The sequence below is a fragment of the Nothobranchius furzeri genome, chromosome 11 (genome assembly GCF_043380555.1).
Source record: "Nothobranchius furzeri strain GRZ-AD chromosome 11, NfurGRZ-RIMD1, whole genome shotgun sequence".
Classification (NCBI taxonomy): Eukaryota; Metazoa; Chordata; class Actinopteri; order Cyprinodontiformes; family Nothobranchiidae; genus Nothobranchius; species Nothobranchius furzeri.
Window position 1 is genome coordinate 65418799 of NC_091751.1, and position 19835 is coordinate 65438633.

The following is a 19835-nucleotide window of genomic DNA, read 5'->3' on the forward strand; positions in this document are numbered from 1 at the left end:
GACACCTCTGCTGGAGTTTAGGGTTGGGTTTGACTTACTGAGGGTCAGGGTTGTGTTTCAGTCCCAGTTTATTCCAGGCTGTTTCAGCAAGAAGCTGAGGACACTCGTCTAAGTCCAGCTCGTGACTGCAGACAAACAAAAAGACTTCAAACCGCTGTCTGTTTCAGTAAGTCCCAAATGTACATTCATTTTTTGAGGGTGGACCACAAGTTCTGAATGGCATTAAGGTCTGCGGTGTATCCTGAACCAGGACCCAACATGTTGATGTTCTCTTAGTTCAGACTCTAGCCCTGCGGCCTGGGCTTCATCCAAGCCCCCACAATGCGGGTGAAAAATTGAAGCAAACCCGGAAATGAAATAAATTGCAGTTCCACCCTCATCCACTAGGGGCTGGTGTCAGAAGCGAGCAAATCCTCATTGACTCCCATGTTAAAAATACCAATTTCACAGCAGAAATAAACATGTTTACAGCCTGGTACCAAAACATGTTTTTGGTTTAAATGATCTAGTTTACACTCATGACAACTCTGAGGGGGGTGATTTTTTTATGTCACTCTTCTGTTTAAGTGTATTAAAAGCCTAAAATTCTGTATAATTAATGAGCATCAGACCCACGTGACCACAGAGCTAGCTCCGGGGAAAGACCTCAGTAGAGCCTCGGTCTGGCCTGGAAACTGCTCTGGGTTTTTGAGTCTCTGTGTGTGTGTATTCTTTTTTGCATATTTTTAGTGCAACTGTTGGACAAAATGACTTGCTGTGGCATTAATTGCACTAATAGAGCATCCAAGGAGTCTCCACTTCATTTTTTTCTGTAAGTAAAATTATATTTATGTATTTTAGGTCACTGCCGAGCTGAGCTTAGATTTTAACATGTACTGTTTAACCATGAAATTTAAATGTAATAGGGTAAAACCCAGTGCATTTAACATAATGCTGCACTTTAGAAAATGGGTTGAAATATAACATGTTGGTGGAGCTGGGTTCCGACTATCGGCTTGTGGAGCTCTCGGGAGACCGATGTTTTCCACCCGTTCTTCCCTCCCCGCAGCTCGGCGCTTCTCTGTCTGATCGCGGCTTCTGACTGCTGTGCTGGCTGCTGGCTTGTGGAGCTCTGGGATGGAAACCTCTCCACCCGGTTCTCCACAGCAGCAGCTCTGCGCATCTCAGATTGCAGCGGCGCTTGTCTGCTGTTCGGCTGCCGGCTTGTGGAGGTCTCGGAGACCTCTGTCTTCCACCCTGTTTTACCCAGCGGTCAGCCCGGCGTATCTCTGACTCAGAAGCTCTGGTGTTGTGCACAGTTAACTCCGGTTGTAGCTAGGTTGCTACCTCCGTTAGCTTAGCTCCCACCTCTGCGTTAGCTTTGGGTTAGCTTGTAGCTAGTTCGACCAGGTGTCGTCAGTTGATCCCAGCCTTACAGTCACACCCTCAGCTCCACCTCTCTTCCCTTTTGTGGAATTGTCTGGGCTTGACGGAACCTGTGACACGGTCAAAATGGTGGTGGTGGGAACCTCCCATTTGTCTTCAAAAACGTGTTATTGGAGCCTATGGAAACCCATTGTCCAATATTTTTTTTCGATGGCTTCATCATGCTGGAGAAGACATTATACGTCCCATTATTGTTAGCTGGAGAAGTTCCTCTGAGAGGATGTGAGTGAGTGATGTTTATTTGACATGGACACAGCAATTACATTGGACAAACCAGATGCATTGTTTAGTGTGTTAGCACACGTGCTAATTTGCAACACTTGTCCATAGAACCTTTCTAAAAAGTAGACTACATTTAAATAAAATGTTTAAGTACTATGTTTTATTTGTGGCTTTGTTCTGAAAGGAAACTCTTAAGACACCTTTGAAGGTTTTCTTGGACCGTTTTATCTTTATAAAGTTGTAATTAGCTTTGTTGGCTCTTAAACTGCAGCTTAGAGCTTGTTACTGCTTTCCTTACCGTGATTTAGTTTAGCTTGTTTGTTCTTACCCCAGACCCTTTTGTTTAAGAGCAGTTTTAGTTGTCTACTACTGACTTCTTTATTTGCTGACAGAGTCTTTTAGTTTGTGAATTTCTGGCATAACCTTTAAGTGTGTTAAAGTGTGTGTTATGACTTTTTCTTAGTATTCATCAGTACCAGTCTGTATCATGTTTTGGTGCTTTTGTTATTAAATGCATGTACTCCCTCCCCCTTCCTAACACCTGGTCACAGTTTTATGCTACCTCCGTACATCCCTAGCCAGGACTCAACAGTCCAAATGACTTAAGACACTCACCTGCGTTTGACTTTACCATGTCTTCTAGGTTGTTTATCATCATCATCATCATCGTCGTCGTCTCTCTCTGATGTCCTGCTTTTTGAGTTGTTCTGTCTGTTTGGTTTACCATTAGCCTGTTTACAATCTGAGTAAAAAACAAAACAACTAAGCATTACTTTTGGTAAGTCCCATGTATGGCTGTGGCCCAGGAAGATGAGTGATCCGTTGCCATTTAGAGCTGGTGGTTCAATCATTATCCTCTACTTACAACAACAGAGGTTGACCTCACATGCTGGACCAACCTCCCCATATCATTAATGGGAAGAACAGTAGTTTTTAAAATAATTTTTCTTCCTAGAAGAATGGATAGAAAATATTATATCTTCTCAGCTATCCCTAATAAACCACCTCTAACCTGGTTCAAGTCCTTCATTTCAAGTATTTCCATGCTGTCGGCTAGTGTAAGCACAGGTCTTACACGTGATGTCAGCATTTTTTTGTCACAGAAAGTGACGTTGCGGACCTTAAAACTCCGGTTTTGTCCGTCCACACGCAGACACCCAAAACGGAGAAAACGCAGATCTTCACTTTGGCCGGAGTTTTTAAAAAGATCAGTTTTCGTGTGAAAAAACTCCGTTTTCGTGTGGATGACAGGCCAAAACGTAGAAAAATATCTACGTTTTGGCAGATCCCCGGCTACGTGTGGACAGGGCCTAAAACTTCCCAAATTTTACCACAATAACTTAACTCATCAGCTACAGTAAATCCTATAATGGATTAAACAAAACCCAGTAGATCGTTCATGGTTGATACCAAACAATCCCTCTGTAATGAAATCCCATGTGCAGGATTATGGAACTAGGACTGGGACAATATTACACTTAACTTGTACTGTGTTTGTAACTTGTAACATATTTTGTAACTGTGACTTTTGTTTTGTAGCCTATAACTTTTGTTTTGTAACAGGCAAATTAGTTTTGTAGCATGTAATTCCTGTTTAGTAACACGTAACTTTTGTTTTGTAATGTGTAACTTTTATTTTGTAACATACAACTATACAACTTTTGTTCCATAACACATAACTTTTGTTTAGTAACACATAACTTTTGTTTAGTAACACACTGCTTTTGTTTTGTAACACATGACTTTTGTTTTGTAACACGTAACTTTGTTTTGTGACATAACTTTTGTTTTGTGACATAACTTTTGTTTAGTAACATAACTTTTGTTTAGTAACAGGCAAATTAGATTAGTAGCATGTAATTCTCATTTTGTAACATAACTTTTGTTTTGAAGCATAACTTTTGTTTTGTAACATATATCTTTTGTTTTGCAACAGGCAAATTAGTTTTGTAGCATGTAATTCCTGTTTAGTAACACGCAACTTTTGTTTTGTAACGTATAACTTTTGTTTTGTAACATACAACCTTCGTTTTGTAACATACAACCTTTGTTTTGTAACATACAACTTTTGTTTCATAACACATAACTTTTGTTTAGTGTAACACATAACTTTTGTTTAGTAACACGTGACTTTTGTTTAGTAACACGTGACTTTTGTTTAGTAACACGTGACTTTTGTTTAGTAACACGTGACTTTTGTTTTGTAACACGTGACTTTTGTTTTGTAACACGTGACTTTTGTTTTGTAACACGTAGCTTTTGTTTTGTGACTCGTAACTTTTGTTTTGTGACACGTAACTTTTGTTTTGTGACACGTAACTTTTGTTTTGTGACACGTAACTTTGTTTTGTGACTCGTAACTTTGTTTTGTAACGCGTAACTTTTGTTTTGTAACGCGTAACTTTTGTTTTGTAACACGTAGCTTTTGTTTTGTGACTCGTAACTTTTGTTTTGTAACGCGTAGCTTTTGTTTTGTAACACGTAGCTTTTGTTTTGTGACTCGTAACTTTTGTTTTGTAACACGTAGCTTTTGTTTTGTAACGCGTAACTTTTGTTTTGTAACGCGTAACTTTTGTTTTGTAACACGTAGCTTTTGTTTTGTGACTCGTAACTTTTGTTTTGTGACACGTAACTTTTGTTTTGTGACACGTAACTTTGTTTTGTGACACGTAACTTTTGTTTTGTGACACGTAACTTTTGTTTTGTGACATGTAACTTTTGTTTTGTGACATAACTTTTGTTTTGTGACATAACTTTTGTTTAGTAACGGGCAAATTAGTTTAGCAGCATGTAATTCTCATTTTGTAACAAAACTTTTATTTTGTAACATAACTTTTGTTTTGTAACATATAACTTGTTTTGTAACATATACCTTTCGTAACAGGCAAATTAGTTTTGTAGCATGTAATTCCTGTTTAGTAACACGTAACTTTTGTTTTGTAACATATACCTTTTGTTTTGTAACAGGCAAATTAGTTTTGTAGCATGTAATTCCTGTTTAGTAACACGTAACTTTTGTTTTGTAACATATACCTTTTGTTTTGTAACAGGCAAATTAGTTTTGTAGCATGTAATTCCTGTTTAGTAACACGTAACTTGTAACAGGCAAATTAGTTTTGTAGCATGTAATTCCTGTTTAGTAACACGTAACTTTTGTTTTGTAATGTATAACTTTTGTTTTGCGACATATAACTTTTGTTTTGTGACATATAACTTTTGCTTTGTAACAAATAACTTTTGTTTTACAGGCAAATTAGTTTTGTAGCAGCTTGGTACAAGTTACAAGTAATATTGTCCCACTCCTAGTTCCATACAGGATCACAAATCGTACCCTTATCAGTCCCATATTCCCTTAGAGGCATATATGTTTCAAAAATACGAATATGTCTGACAGCCTGGAAAGAATTTCTTGAAATGAACAAGTCCTCATTTTTCTCTTTTAGAATCACACCCATCTAGGACCATGACAGCTAGCAAAATAAAATAAAAAAGTCCTTAACTTAAATGGCAAAGCAAAGGAACGAGCTCAGTACTGAATTTGCTTACATTTGTTTAAAATTACTCTTTATAATGTAACCTGTCAGGGATTAAAGAAAATGTACTCTTGTGGAGTTACTATTAGGGCTGCAGCTATCAAATATTTTAGTATTCTAGTATTCTATCAAACCTTCCATCGATTAATCGAGTATTCTATTAGATCATGGTTTGCTGCTAAAAATATGAAAATAAAAAAGCTAAATTATAAAAGGTTCTGTGTTGTCCAGCTGATATTTATAGTTAATAAATATTTTATGGAACAACATTTGACTTACATTTCTAATCACAATTTAGGTTTGCATTAACCTCAACCTAGTCAAAGTAACATATCTAAATATATCAACATATAATCAGTAGAATTTACAATGTTCAGTAGTAAGCTACTAAAAATGCTAACATTTAATTTCTACTTGTAACAATGTACTTGTACATTTATTTTATTATGTACGGGTTGGCAACATAATCTAGTCTAAATTGTATTGAAATATAAAAGTGTTAGTGAATTATATGCTACAACAGCTTGCCATATATGTCTGCGGTGGATGGAGCGGACTCGTAGCAACTGTTTCGAAACAGTAAAAAGAATATGAATCAAGCAATTTAATGAATTGAACCACTCGAATCATTTGATGATTTGTTTCAGCCCTAGCTACTATTTAATACTATACTCCAGTGTTGATGAAAATTCCCCTAAAACAGTTGGTGTTTGTCAATAACAAGGAACCTTAACTTGATGTTTTGGTCTCACTCCAGTTGCCTAGGAGATACTTCATCAGGAACCACCAAGGCGTGTTCCAATGCCCATGTTCCACCGAGGCGTCTGTTCTCTGCTTGTTAGCTAAATAGCTAGCTGAGCAAGGATACATGGCAGGTGCCTTGTAGCCTGGCCTTGTTAAAAAAAATTTTCCTAAAATACAGCGCAGCATTTTCAAAAGGATGGCAGATCAGGAGCCAGCCCCTACTTCAGGTTCAAATTTCAAGTTTAAATGCAAGTCTACTAATTGTAGCTATCAGGCTGATATCTGAAATGTTTTTCATATATCCAAAGCAGTTATCTACGGTTGGTTAGTTGCTTAGTAGCTGATGCTTCGGTGGCTAGCAGGAAGTAATTTACTTGCATTTTTAATTTAACCAATATATACAAAATTTAAAAGGCTCATTATACAATTATACTGAAACTTATACGTATTGTAACGTCACGAAATGGACTGATTTTAAAGATCCCACAGGTCATATGCAGCCAGAGCAAATAACCCTGGCTACTACATGTTCTGCTGCATCTTCCCTTGTCAGGAGTCTGTGAGTCTGCACAACTCAGCATTTTAATCAGATGACTTCATCAGCTGAGCGCAGCTTCATCAGATTATAAAGATGAACAGTAGCAGCCAAGGCCCTTCACAGGAGAACTGCTTTAGATAAACCTTTATTCCCAGAAGAAAGAAGATTTCATAATTAATCATTTTATAATTCAAAATAATCATTGATGAAAGAAGATTTTATGATTAAAAATCATTACATATTGCCATGTATAATTAGGCAATGAAATGTTCAGGAATCTGTAATCAATGATGGTTTAGTATGTTTACTAGATGAGGTCATCACCATCTGCTCACACACCAGACAAGAAGTAAAATTAAGAATGCATGACACATAACTAACCTTGTCCCTAGACTCAGAGACTCTGCGTCTCAGAGCGTGTGTTTCTGAGATTCTTGGTAAGTTTGGTAATAGATAACAGCGGGTATATAAACCAGCCGCTCTGCTTTCTCGGCAAGCTAGAGACCGGCCATCTCTTAGCAGATCTCTAGCTCAGAAAGATTTTGACAAGCTGTGAAAACCTTAAAGCTGAGAACAACAAGATAGTTTTCCTGCAGCACAAAGCTGATTTCGCAAAACTCCTTCAGAGTTATTTTAAGATGCGTGTTTCCATCCATCTGTCGTGACCCGAGACACATCTCTAGGACTGAAAGGACGGCACCTCGGTACTCTACAGCCCTCCGGTGCCAGCGGTCATCCGACCACTCTGACTTTCGGATCCACCAAGAGGGTGCCTCTACGGTAATGTAGACACACAGATAGCGGCTGTATGCAGTTTGATAAATAACAGCTTATAGCTTATCTGCAAACCAGATTCTTTTATCCAAAACGCACCTCTCTGAAGATACGGAGATTCTGATTCATCATCTCATACTCACATATAGTTTTCAGACAACCATCTTTTAGTTCCATCCACTCATAGGATAATAGTTTAAACCATTTGTCAAGTCTTAATTGTTTGTAAAATAAATTCTTATTTGTTTGCAAATACTGACAGGTTCTTGGATCTTAAACGAAGTGTGAACGATCCCTTAATTAAAAGAATCCTAGAACCTTCTAATTAATCATCCTACGACCAAGCAAGGTGATATTCTATAATTAATAGAGTATAACAGCTATTGGTCACAAGCAATGAGAATAGAAATAAATAGCTTTTAAAGCAATTTATTTAACCCACATTACGCTACCATTTTTCATTACATATAAAACATAACGCTCCCTTTCAGTCGATTCACTCAGTACAACAAAGGTACTATGGGACATAACGCCCTCGTGTGGCCTGGCTGAAGACACATCTAATCACGCCTTTAAAGATAAATGAACATGACGCTGTGTGGAGGTCCTACCCTCCACTTATAAGCGACAGCATCACTGTCATTCCTCAGGTTATACGCTCTTGCTTGCTGAGAAAACCTAAAATTATCTACACCGTTGGAAGTTATCTTAATTGCTCGCTGGCTTGACATTACTGCCCTTTGGATAGCAGAAGGGTTTTACCTACCCTTGGAACCAGCGGAAGTTAAGAACTTTCTGCCACTGTACCCAGATTTTGTGGCTGAGCTCATGGCATCTTGGTCTAAGCCGCTATCCACCCACACCACGGTCCCAGGTCACGGACAGTTTTCGGATGTTGACAGAGCTGAAAAGGCGGAATCCGTTAACCTCCCTCCGATGGAGCCCTCTCTCGCGGCTTATCTGGCCCCGACTTGCAATAATGGAGTAAGTGGGCAAACTAATCTACCCTCCATGCTTCTCAGCTGGTCAATTGGAGATGATTTACTGCGCTCAAGCCTCCATCTCCTGTGTCCACAGCTTTTCAATCGTGCTTCAAACCTACCAAGCGCTTTGCCTGGCGAACCTTGGAGCAAGGGTTCCGCCCGACAGCCTGCTGTAACCCCCTCATCAATGAGATACAGATCACATCGGACTACACTCTGCAGGCAGCCCAAGGCATCGCCCTGTTTTTGGGAAGAGGTATGGCCAGGACTGTGGTAGCCCAAAGACACTTGTGCCTGACCCTTTTCAATTTCCCAGACCAGGACAAGACAAACTATCTTGACTAGCCCGTCTTCCCCTGGTGGTCTGTTTGGACAGTCCCTCTACACTATCCAGACAAAGTTCGAGGCCCAGCGAAAACAGACTGAAGCACTATGCTCCATCATCCTCAGGGGAGGGGGTAAGCGCACAGTGCCGGGATCTGACAGGAGGAACCTGATCTCCCCTCCTCCACCTCAGAGGACAGCCTTGCTAGCAGCAGCAATGGGCTCAGTTCCAGCTCGGTCCTCATCCTTCCCTCCTTGCTAATCTGCCTAGACTAAAGGCCCTCCTGGGTAGAGCCCTGCACGGGCCTAAAATCTGAGCCCGTGTCCGGCCCGGCCCGAGGGGGTGGAGCCCCAGCCCGACCCGGCCCGAAAAGGTTTTCAAGATTCTCTGGCCCGACCAGATTTTTTTTTAACCAGCTAAATGAAAACAAACTGCGTTATTCCTGACCAATGTGTTAAAAGACGTGCAGGATCCGATCAATTTGTTTTTCCCTCGTTTACCGTCACGGAGATGACGGCGCACTGGCTCTGGTGGTAATCAAGTTAAATTTGATCTCTTTCCAACAATTTTCACAAGAAAACAGAACAGTCAAAAGCAGGGCTTGAGTTGACCGGATAGTTCCAGAATAGAAAGAATTACCCCGACGCATATAGACAAACTGACATTTTATTCGTTACACACATCGCAAATGTAGCTAAATCACCCAAGAAAAGATTCCCATCTGAACATCTGAGCTGCTCAGCGCAGCTTGCTGTCAGCGCATATGTGCACAGGGAGCTGAAGATGTGGAGATTGGTTTGGAGCGCGTCGCAGAACCAGAGCACATGCGGGAAGATTCCTCCCACTGAAGCGAGTATTTTCCAAACCCTGTCTCTCAGAGAGACTTGTCACTTAGAAAATGTTCCCTGATTATGAAACTTTGGCTGAATAGCGCTTGTTCCCCTCTCCAATGTGGCGACACATCCAGGAGGAGAATCCCAGAATCTCTTCAGCTCAGACAGCTTATATTACGCACAAGCGTGACCCGTCAACCCGGTCTCACAGTAAGACTGGGTTGGGCCTGTTCAGGTTTACGCAGACAATCTTTACATAGAATTGACTTACAGATATAAAATTAATTCAGTAAAATATAAAGCATTTTATTTAAATATCCATTCATTAATTTACAAGCACAGAGAGCCGCATCAGATGGATGGAAGAGCCGCGGGTTGTGACATGTTTTCTCCAGGACCAGAGAGGACGCAAACTCAATACATCTCTTTTATTGTGAGGTAATAATTTCTCCGAGTTATGCGGTTGCGGGCGGGAGTAGACATGCACGCTGCAGGTGCGGGTGGGAGTGTAACACACACGTTGCGGTTGCAGGCGGTAATGGTCAGAAATTCAGCGGGAGCGGGCAGGAGCGGGATGAAGAAAACAGTCCCACGCAGGGCTCTACTGCTGCGTTTGTGTTTCAAATTTTTTTTAATTAATTCGATTAAAAATAAAGGCGCCCGGCCTGGCCCGTGTCCGAGGTAATTGCACAGTCGTTGGCCCGAAGCCCGACCCGAGGGCCTAGGGCTTCAGTGCAGGGCTCTACTCCTGGGGGCTTGCAGAAACGCTCCCTGAGTCGTAAGAAGAAGCCTTAGTCGTCCTGATCCCGGGACTAATCTTGTTCGGGTTTTGTACCCTGTTGGATGACCAAACTCCAGTTCTCAGCAGTTGAAATGACCCGGTTTAGCTACGGTTCAACCCCCCAGTCCAAAGATACTTTGTTTCCCATCTCCAGGGGGCAAGAGTTGCACTGTTTTCATAAGCTTGCACAAAAATGTAATAAAGACTGCTGTTTGCACTTGAAAATGTATGGATGTTATGTGTTTCAGCAATGCTTCTCAAACTGGCCTTATAAACCTGTGTCAGCCCGCTAAGCAGGTGGAGAACAGCTCAATTTTCACATTAAATCCTTTCTGCAGTCAGCCTCTGTGGGAGCAGGAAAAGCCGTTTTCTCCCATTCTGCTGGAGAACAGCAACTCTCCTCTGGTAGCAGACATGATGCTCAGAAAACCTCCCATTCCGCTAGAGGGCAGCAGCTCCCCCACCAAGGCGCTGAGTGGTTGCCTTGCAGCTAAACTTCACCTCTGGTGAGCATGCGCAATGCCCCCCTCGGTTGAGCGCACAGTTTCCATGGGTTACCAATTGCAGTTCTCGTTAGCAAGGTGCCTGGCACTGTGCAGCATGGGGAAAGTTCAGACTTGTGTTTTATTCCTGAGCCCTGTTGACACTTATTAATAAAATGGAAGAATCAGCTGCATCAGGGATTTGTACTGGCAGGGTACGAATTACACAGAGGTTTCCCGGGGGAGCCCAGTGAGTGTGTGTGTGTGTGTGTGTATTCTGCCTAGGCCTCCAAAATGCCTTGATACAGCCCTGGCTGTGGGACTGAGCTTTGAAGGTGATCTGAATTGTATCAAACATTTAAATATTACATGTTCATAAATGATTGCTTTATAAAGGTAACACATGTAGTGGGATAACTGTACCTACAGCTTCCTTTTCAAGCTCTTTGTGTGGTTTTCCTGTTTTTTATTTGTCCGTTTTCCTGTCCGGTCCGTCTCTCATCTTCTTGCATCTTCTCTCAATCCTGCAGAAAAACTGTTGCCTGGCTTCCTACTTTTTTACCACGTGAGTTACTTCTGAAATAAGCACGGCTGTGCCAGTGAGGTGAAGTCACCGGACCACGGGTGATGCTGCAGTGGCGCGTGTCAGCCACAAACAAAACAAAGTACCAGAAAGAATTTGAGCGGGCATGAAAGATCATGTGTTAATTATAAATTTTGATGGCGCCACTTTGAGAGTGTCGCCGTGGCCATGCGCAGTACGCAGCTGCCTCGAGCGCATCACCAACTGGCGCTCTGTGTCCGCTCAGCTCCAAAGAATCCCTGGTACACTGAGAGTCCATGTAATTAATGTAACATAGATGTTAACTACATATTTTTCGGGCTCCCCATGGGTGTGTAAGTTGAGGGGTTCCAGTGGAGCCCGTCACCCTTTCAGGTGAGCCGGGCTCGTTGCCGTTAGAACCCTGCATGCTGGGTTAACTCACTGCAATGAATCTGCGTATTTCCACTTGAACATATTTGCCAAATGATTTGTGCAAAAATCAGATTTTTATTTTACTTCCACAAAAGACAAATTCTAGATTTGATATTAGAGAAAACGAGGACGGCTTGCCATCAAATTTATACGCCGTCACTCATTATTGGGTCGTCATTTTTGAAGTCAGACCGTCCAAATGACGGCCAGACAGCTTGCTGGCTAAAATACTATGATTGTGGGTAGTCATGATTTTAGTTAGTTTTTTCTATTTTGGGATGTTTATACATGTTTATTTTGGGGGAGTTGTGTTGTTCTTAGTTATAACTTTGTTCACTGTTGCTAACGTGGTGTCACTTGTCGTGCCATGTCGGCACTGTGAGTGAGCTGGTCAGTCAAAAGAATGGGATCGCTGTGCCGTTCCACTCTTTATAATAAAATACATGGTTCACGCTGAATGCTCTGCACGCAGCTCCTTGTGATTCGCTCCCACTGGCTGTCTGCAGTTGCATGGTGTGTGAAGCACGAGCCAGCTGGCGTTTAGCAGTGTGGCTGCTAGCTGTTAGCTTCCTGGCCCGACAGCTGAAACAATACCAATACCGTCAAAAGTTGAAATTTCATTTTTTTTTCTTCCCTTGGAGTTGATTAAATATAACATTTGGAAAAAATAAAAAATAAAAAGCTGTGTCTGATTTAAATAACACTTATGGGCCGGGTCGGCCCGGGCCGGGTAGCCCCAGTCGGCCCCAGCCTGGCCCGGTTGATTCCACACATCCTTGTCTTAAGCCCATGTGGGCTGATTCTACCCACCAATCAGAGGCTTGCTCTAATGGAAGGTGTGAATTTGCTGTCAGCAGTGGGCGTGTTGGCCCTGGTCGGCCTGAAGCAGACCCCCTCGAGAAGAGAGCTGAGAATGAGCCTTGGTTGGCCCGGAAAAATACCAGGCCACCCAGATATGTAAACAACCTACGCTACCCGGCCCGGGCCGACCCGGTACAGATGGGAATGGCCCATTACAGTCAAAGTGTTTTAACAATTGTGAGAATTGACTCCAATTTAACTCAAGGGTAAAATTGACTCTGAATACCGAGAACAGTGTAACTTTTACACGGTACCATATGTTCACTGGCTCAGTGTTGAAACTGACTCTATAAGTGTTGGATTAACAGTGCTCATTTTACTGTGGGGGCTGCTGCAGCTGTAGTTTCTAATCAGGCCAGTGGTTGCAGCCCAGTCAGAGAATGGCTCTACCTAGTTTCAGGGCCATGCAGCATGGACACGTCGCTAGTGAGAAACATTACCTGTTGTAGGACTTGTGTTCTGTTGGGAGGTGCCGGTACATCTCTTGTGATTGCCCCCACCATCTGAAGGATCTTCAGAGCCACAAAGCTCTTCCTCTGGCTGTTCTATGTCGGCTGCCACACCAACACAGACCTGATCCGTCTCTGAATCACCCAACCCGCTACGGCGCACATCTAGTGAGCAATTCTGTCCCAACAAGTTACTGACAACATCGACTTCAGCGACACCTTCCTGGTTCGTCCTTCCTGTGTCACCTTTCCAGTGTTCCTGTGTGGCCGTGTCCCCCACCTCGCCAGTGTTCCCATTACACACAGGATGATCAGCAGTCCAGCCCTGTGCTGCCCAGTAGGAGTAACGCTCCCAGTAAGAGTAATAGGTCTCGGTGGCATGTGTGTTCCAGACAGCTATAGTATCTGGGTTATTCCAGGGAACAGTGACTGCTCCGGGATCGTCTGTAGACAGCGCACTGACCTCTGGATGTTTCTCTAACCAGCTGCTCCACAACAGAGATTCTCCGTGCTGAGCTTCATGGATTTAAAAGAAAGAAAAAAAATCGTTTGTTTTCCTACATGTTTAACATTTTCTCATCTCATTTGGCAGGCGTGAATTTTACCCCCCACTCCCCCTTAACGGGGGTCGGATCTTCATTTAAATGAAAAATCCATTCATATCAAGCTGTTTTTTAAAAATATTTGTAATTTTCTCTCTCTCACACACACACACACGCACGCACGCACGCACACGCGTTTTACTTACCCCAGTAAGACTCCCAGCCAGTGTCCTGGTTCTCTTCTTTCTGCTTTTTTTCGTGACCTGCTTTGTTCTTCATTTCATCTTCCAGTAAAAGAAAGAATCAAAATCAACACAGAACAGCTTTACGGTTTTATATAACCTATATTCCTTTATAAGTGGGGCTGCTGCTACTGAATAGTTTAGCTCTTTAGGTAGCTTTGAAGAAGAAGAAGAAAATATCATTTCTGTAGCGCCTCTCAAGATAAAAATCACGAGGCGCTTTGATAAAAACGTACAAAGCCAGAGCTAGTGTCTCTCCTCTGTGCTGTCATTTATGTCTGTTCTCATTAGGAGTAGACCGATATATCAGGCTGATATTTACCATTATCAACATCGGCCATTATACATCCTGATAGGTAATTAGATTTATCCCATATAACCTTAAAGGACGACACACAGAGAGAGAGAGAGATATTATTTGTAATGTCCATGTGGGCGAATCAACATGCAAGAAGCTGGACTCAACCAACCAGCCCCCACTCTGTTCCAGCCTCAAAGCCTTCACCTCACCAGCTCTGCATACCCGCGGTCTCCATTAGGAGACCAGAATGTTAGGTAATATTTAATCTCCATAACCCTGGAACCTGAAATAAACACACATGACAACAAGGAAGACATTTTGCCCTGAGTCCCCAAAATAAATGGAGAGTTAACGCAGAGGAACCTCCACCGAGGCTTCCCCACGTCACTCCCGTGTGCTCCTAGTTCGTCAGGGGCTTTATTCACAATGGATGGAGGAGAAGGCGGGCCTTCTCAGGTTACAGAGGTACAGAGGTTTCCTTGGAAATCTACAATCAACATCCTTGACTGCAAACAAGCTTCTCTGCTCAACCTTTCATAAACAGCCACAGTTGGCAAACACAAGAGATTCACGAAGTGTTAATAACACAAAATGAGCATCTTTTAGGCCTCAAAAAGGTACAATTATAAAAATACCCAACACATCCTTCGTAAAGCTGATTTAAAGTCAGGCACATCCCCGGGCAGCATGGTGTTTCATTTAAAGCTACTTTCTGGAGTTTCCCCCTTTCAGGAATTATGTACGATTTTTCAGAAACACAAAACAGTGATTGTCTTATCATGTGCTGTGATATAATGTAGGAAATACTTTTATTTATTTTTTTGCTAAGCCCACCCCGTCCCGTAGAGCTCAATGCAAGTGCCGGTCAGCACTAACCAATAGTGCTAGACTACCGCGTACGTACAGGCGTCAATCACAGAGCGTGCATGAGTGTTTAAGGGCGTTCTTCGGTTGATGCAGAGTTAATGACCTTTCTCGGGGACAAGTAAGTGTTTAAAAGAAAAAAATTGAGAACACAACATAACATGAGCATAATAATTGTAAAACAACTGTTTTAGATTTGTTTTGTTGGCTAGAGGAGAGCGTTCATGAACAAGAGGCGTTGCTTTTGGCCGTGAAATATTTGCCTTCGACAATCAGATCTGATCAATTTTATTTATAAAGCTTGCCGATAAAAGTGTGTTTTCAGGACGGATTGAATTGATGACAGCGAAGTTGCCTGACGTACACTCAGTGGTACCACAGTGCAGGTCCACATATTGAGAACGCTCGTTCTCCCCGAAGCTTCTTCCTCGACCTCGGGACCTCTAACAGTAGTTAGTCCGCTGACCTGAGGTTCCGGGCCGGTTTATAAAAGGAAAGAAGCTCAGAGAGATATGGTGGGGCAAGACCATTCAGTGATTTAAAAACAAAAATTTAAATCTTAAATTTCACCCTGAAAGTCACTAGCAGCCAGAGAAGGGAGGCCAAGATAAGGGTTATGTGATCCTGCTTTTGTGATCGGGTCAGCACTCTGGCAGCAGCGTTCGGCACCATTTGGAGACGCTTGAGGGCAGACTGGGTCACCCCAGAGTACAGCGAATTACAGTAATCCAGCCGAGAAGTACTAAAAGCATGGATCGCTGTTTCAAAGTGTTGCCTCAACAGGAAAGGCCTCACCTTCACCAGCTGCCTCAGGTGGAAAAACCCAGACTTCACCACAGAGCTAATTTGGTGTTCTAGTTTAAAATCGCTGTCCATCTTAAAACCCAGATTTGAAATGCAGTTTTTCACATGTGAAGCCATCGGTCCTAAATCAATATCACTAGGTGAACAACTATTAGTGGGGCCAAAAACCATTACCTCCGTCTTCTTATCATTAAAGCTTAAAAAGCTCTGCGCCATCCAATTTTTAATGTCTTGGAAGCAGGTCAAGAGAGTGGATACTGACTGACCCTTTCTCACAGGTAAGTATATTTGCATGTCGTTTGCGCAGCAGTGGAAAGCCACTCCATGCTTACGCAACATGGTACCCGAAGAACAAAGATAAACTGTAAACAGGATGAGCCCCACAATTGAACCCTGGGGAACCCCCCCATGCCAATGGAGACGAAGCAGAGCTAAAACCTGCAAGGCTCTCACACATGGATCTATCAGAAAGGTAGGACGAGAACCAATTTAAAGCAGTGCCACAGACTCTTTAAGTCTATTCTATAGAATGCCATGGTCAACGGTGTCAAATGCTGCGGACAAGTCCAACAGGATGAGGATGACATATGCCCCTTCATCAGACTGAGGATATCATTTGAAACCCTTAACATTGCAGACTCTGTACTATGCAAGTTTTTAAAACCGGACTGAAATACCTCAAGCATGTTATTACTCCCCAAAAAGCTAGTTAATTGTGTGTTGACAACCTTCTCTAAAATTTTAGAAAGGAACGGCGACCTAGAAACTGGCCTGTAGTTGGCCAGTACCGACTTATCCAAGTTGGGTCCCTTTAACAGAAGCAGAAGCTGAGACGAGCAGCCACACACACCGGCGCCATCTTGAATCTGTTAGCTGTTTTGTTTGAGCAACAATAAGGAATATTGTGTAGCTGTGTTTGCTGACTTGGCTAAAGCTTTTGAGTCTGTAGACCATAACATCGTACCTAGCAGGCTCAACCATGTAGGACTTTCTCAAGCATCCGTGGCTTGGTTCAGAAGTTATATCTTAGGCCATACACAGACAGTGAGAACAGAGGGTTACCAATCTGCTCCTCTACCTCCATCTATGGGCAAAGGTAGATACGGGGCCACAACCTTATTCAAAATCAGTATTAGTAACATTGTTCATGCTGTTGACAGTTCTCATATACATTTATTATATGCGGACGACACAATTTTATATTCATGCAGTTCTTCCTTGAATGCAGCTTTTTTTTCCTTGCAGTACAACTTTATTCATCTTCAACATGCCTTCTCCAACCTTCATCTTCATTTAAACACAAGTAAAACAAAATTCATGATCTTCAACCGTAACTTAGTGCAATTAACTTGTATTGTTTCCCTGGATGGTACTAGTCTGGCCTGCCAGACGCGTCCTCGGTTTAATTCTGCACAGAGAACTAGTCTGGTAACTCACAGGCAGAGAGGCACATGAGGGGCAGGACTAGCCAGCTCAAAAATAACCAATCAGAGAAAAGACTGAAATGCAGACTTGACGCTGTAGTTTTTTAACTGTAGTTGAGCAGGCTGCTTCATATGCGTTCACGCTCAGCCATAGCCCGTATCATTTGCTATCCGTAGCTTTAGCAGCAGGGAGTGAGGCAGTGCCAACTCAGCGACTTTCTCGCTGTTCCTAACGCCTAGTGATGAACCTAGCTACATTTCTGAGGACACTTAGCTACTTTCTTCTAAATATTTCCTGCAAATTAGCAACAAAATAGCCATTTTCGCTCCGAACCATTCTTTGAGCGTTGTTTCAGGTGTCATCAAGGATATAAATGTTACAGATACAAAAAAACCTAGTAAGATGTCAGACTCTTGTGCAGAAGACCTGGGTTCAATTCTGGATGTGAGCATAGTCTATTTAGAGTTTCTTTTTACATTAATGGTATATTTTTTTACAGTAAGATGCCCAAATTTTTATCTGAGACTCGCTGAACGGCATTGAATTCACAGATAAAAAAGATGTGGGTTCAACTTTCATTTTGGAACAAATTTTCAAGCAAGAGAAGGGAATGATCTGAGCATGCAGGAGGACTGACCCATCTTAAACCTTTGTCGGCTGTGCTGAAGAGAAAGGTACAGAACCAAATTGTTTAATTAATTAGCTGCATGTTCTCTTGTCCTCTGTCCTCCGGGCCACACCCACACACACACACACGGGACTGTCAACTGTTATTTTCGTTAAGGAGTGTGCACGTACAGCATACACGCCTCGTGCATGAGCCTACTATTGAAGCTGCCGTTACACTTTTGGCCTGAGGGGGCAATCGCGAGCATAAAAATTCAAAACTCCGTAAAGTCCCTTTAAAATCAGAGTTCAAAACCTGATTCAGCTTCAGAAAATGTATGCATCAACTGATGTTATTAGTGACATGTTAGCATGCAAATAAAGTGGAAAACGTCTAATTATCGGCCCTGAAAACTGGCCCCAAAACAGCAGTACATATCAGTCGATCATGTCTCCTACACACTGGCATAGGCAATAGAAAAACCAACAGCGGTCGACCTCTAGTTCTTATAAACACACATTTGCAGGGGTGCAGCCAAAGATCAAGAGATAGTCTTGATATCCGCGGACAACAGCTTGTCATTTAATATTCAAAAACCTTTTCAATTCTTGTTGAAAGATTTTTCAAATACTGAATCAGTGTGATGGGAGGCGAGTTCCTTAGCAGCTGAGATATAAAAGTCTTTAAACTGGAGACAATCAAACTAATATAAAAACGTCAGTAAAACGACTTTTCCCCCAAGTCCAGACAAGTGGAGCTGACCGTGGTCTCTAATGATGATTTATATCTATTCAATAAATTTGGCCCTGCTTCTAAATGTAGCTTGTGTAATTTTAAAGCATTTTGGGGTTTATTTAGTCCATAAAATTGTATCATTTAACTTCAGATCCTAGATCCTTACCTCCAGATCCTAAACTGTGTTATTAAAGGATGTGTTAGTAAATCTTTATTTCTGTGTAACAGAGTCAGAGTCACGTTTTCATCTTTTCCGAGTTCTGATAACGGACTAGAAATGATTGTGTTGATAGCTCCCCTGGTCTCCCTGTTACAGAGAGCTTAACACAGACCTGGCAGCATGGGTGTGCATTAGGGGGCTGTGACCGCCCGTGCAGTCAGTTGTGCCCACCCTGGGCAGCGGAGCTGTAGAAGACCGCTCATTACAAGCATCAGTGTCACAGCTCTTGGTGCCACAATGTTGTGATTAATTCCATTTCCTGAAAACTGGGTTATTTGTGCAATAACCAAGTTGTGTGCATGTGGTTGTACACTTGTCTCGTTGTTGGCTTCATGCAACACTTCATATTCAGCCATTTTTATAATATTGTGCTCATTGGTGAAAAAAGCATTTCAAGCTTCATGTATGACTAACCGCCTTCATGGTCACCCCTTTATTATTAGTTTAGTTTATTTCAAACAAAATAAACATACATAATTTTTTTAAAAATACCACAAACAGAAAAAATACATATCATCCCTTCTTCTGTGTTTGAAAAGGAGTAGGCTGAAGTGGAAACTTATATATCCCTACCCCTTTGTACAAGTAATTTTTACTTGTTTACTAAATCTAACACAAAACCTACATTAAAACAAACAAAATGGTACAAGTCACCAAAAACCACCAAATTATATGGAAAAACATAGAAGCATAAAGCACAAGTTGCGATGGAGCTTGATACTGCATCACTACTCCTAGTCCAATCAACTTGCGTTACTGACAGGCACAAGGGTCGCTTGTTCCGTTTCCTGTGCTCCCTGCTGCTGCAGCTACCTCCCTAGTGTCGACTCCGGTGTTCGGTTTGGCATCAGCGACAGAAGAGAACCTGTGGTGCTCCCAGCATGACCCGGCCCCTGTTGCTGTTCTTTACTTTCAGGTTAACTTACACAACTGTAATTTGTATTTATACATCAGCAGCGCTATGAACGGATTTTTAAAGTGTTGATAGCTAATATGAACAATGGTTGTCAGGAAGGAAGGAAGGAAGGAAGGAAGGAGAAGGGAAATCTGATGGTAACTGTTACCTTCTTCTTCTTCAAACTGGGAATCTTCATCCTGGACTGGGGCTTCCCTAGATGTTACAATCCTCCTGTGAGACGTTCTCCTCTGCTATGAAAACAAAACCAGGA

At 42.2% G+C, this 19835-nt stretch overlaps 1 protein-coding gene across 5 annotated transcripts in view; it reads right to left on the minus strand.

Moving 5' to 3' along the window:
* Positions 1 to 19835, minus strand: part of tgs1 (trimethylguanosine synthase 1) — a 33599-nt gene that overhangs the window by 12687 nt on the left and 1077 nt on the right. For 4 of the 5 annotated variants that reach the window (XM_070541759.1, XM_070541758.1, XM_070541757.1 and 1 more), the window contains exons 4-8: positions 19731 to 19815; positions 13675 to 13752; positions 12918 to 13442; positions 2263 to 2389; positions 39 to 125 (exon numbers count right to left, since the gene is read on the minus strand). In XM_070541759.1, the coding sequence (XP_070397860.1) occupies positions 39 to 125; positions 2263 to 2389; positions 12918 to 13442; positions 13675 to 13752; positions 19731 to 19815 (902 nt within the window). The remainder of the gene's footprint in view (positions 1 to 38; positions 126 to 2262; positions 2390 to 12917; positions 13443 to 13674; positions 13753 to 19730; positions 19816 to 19835) is intronic. The other variant, XM_070541756.1, reaches the window with a different exon arrangement.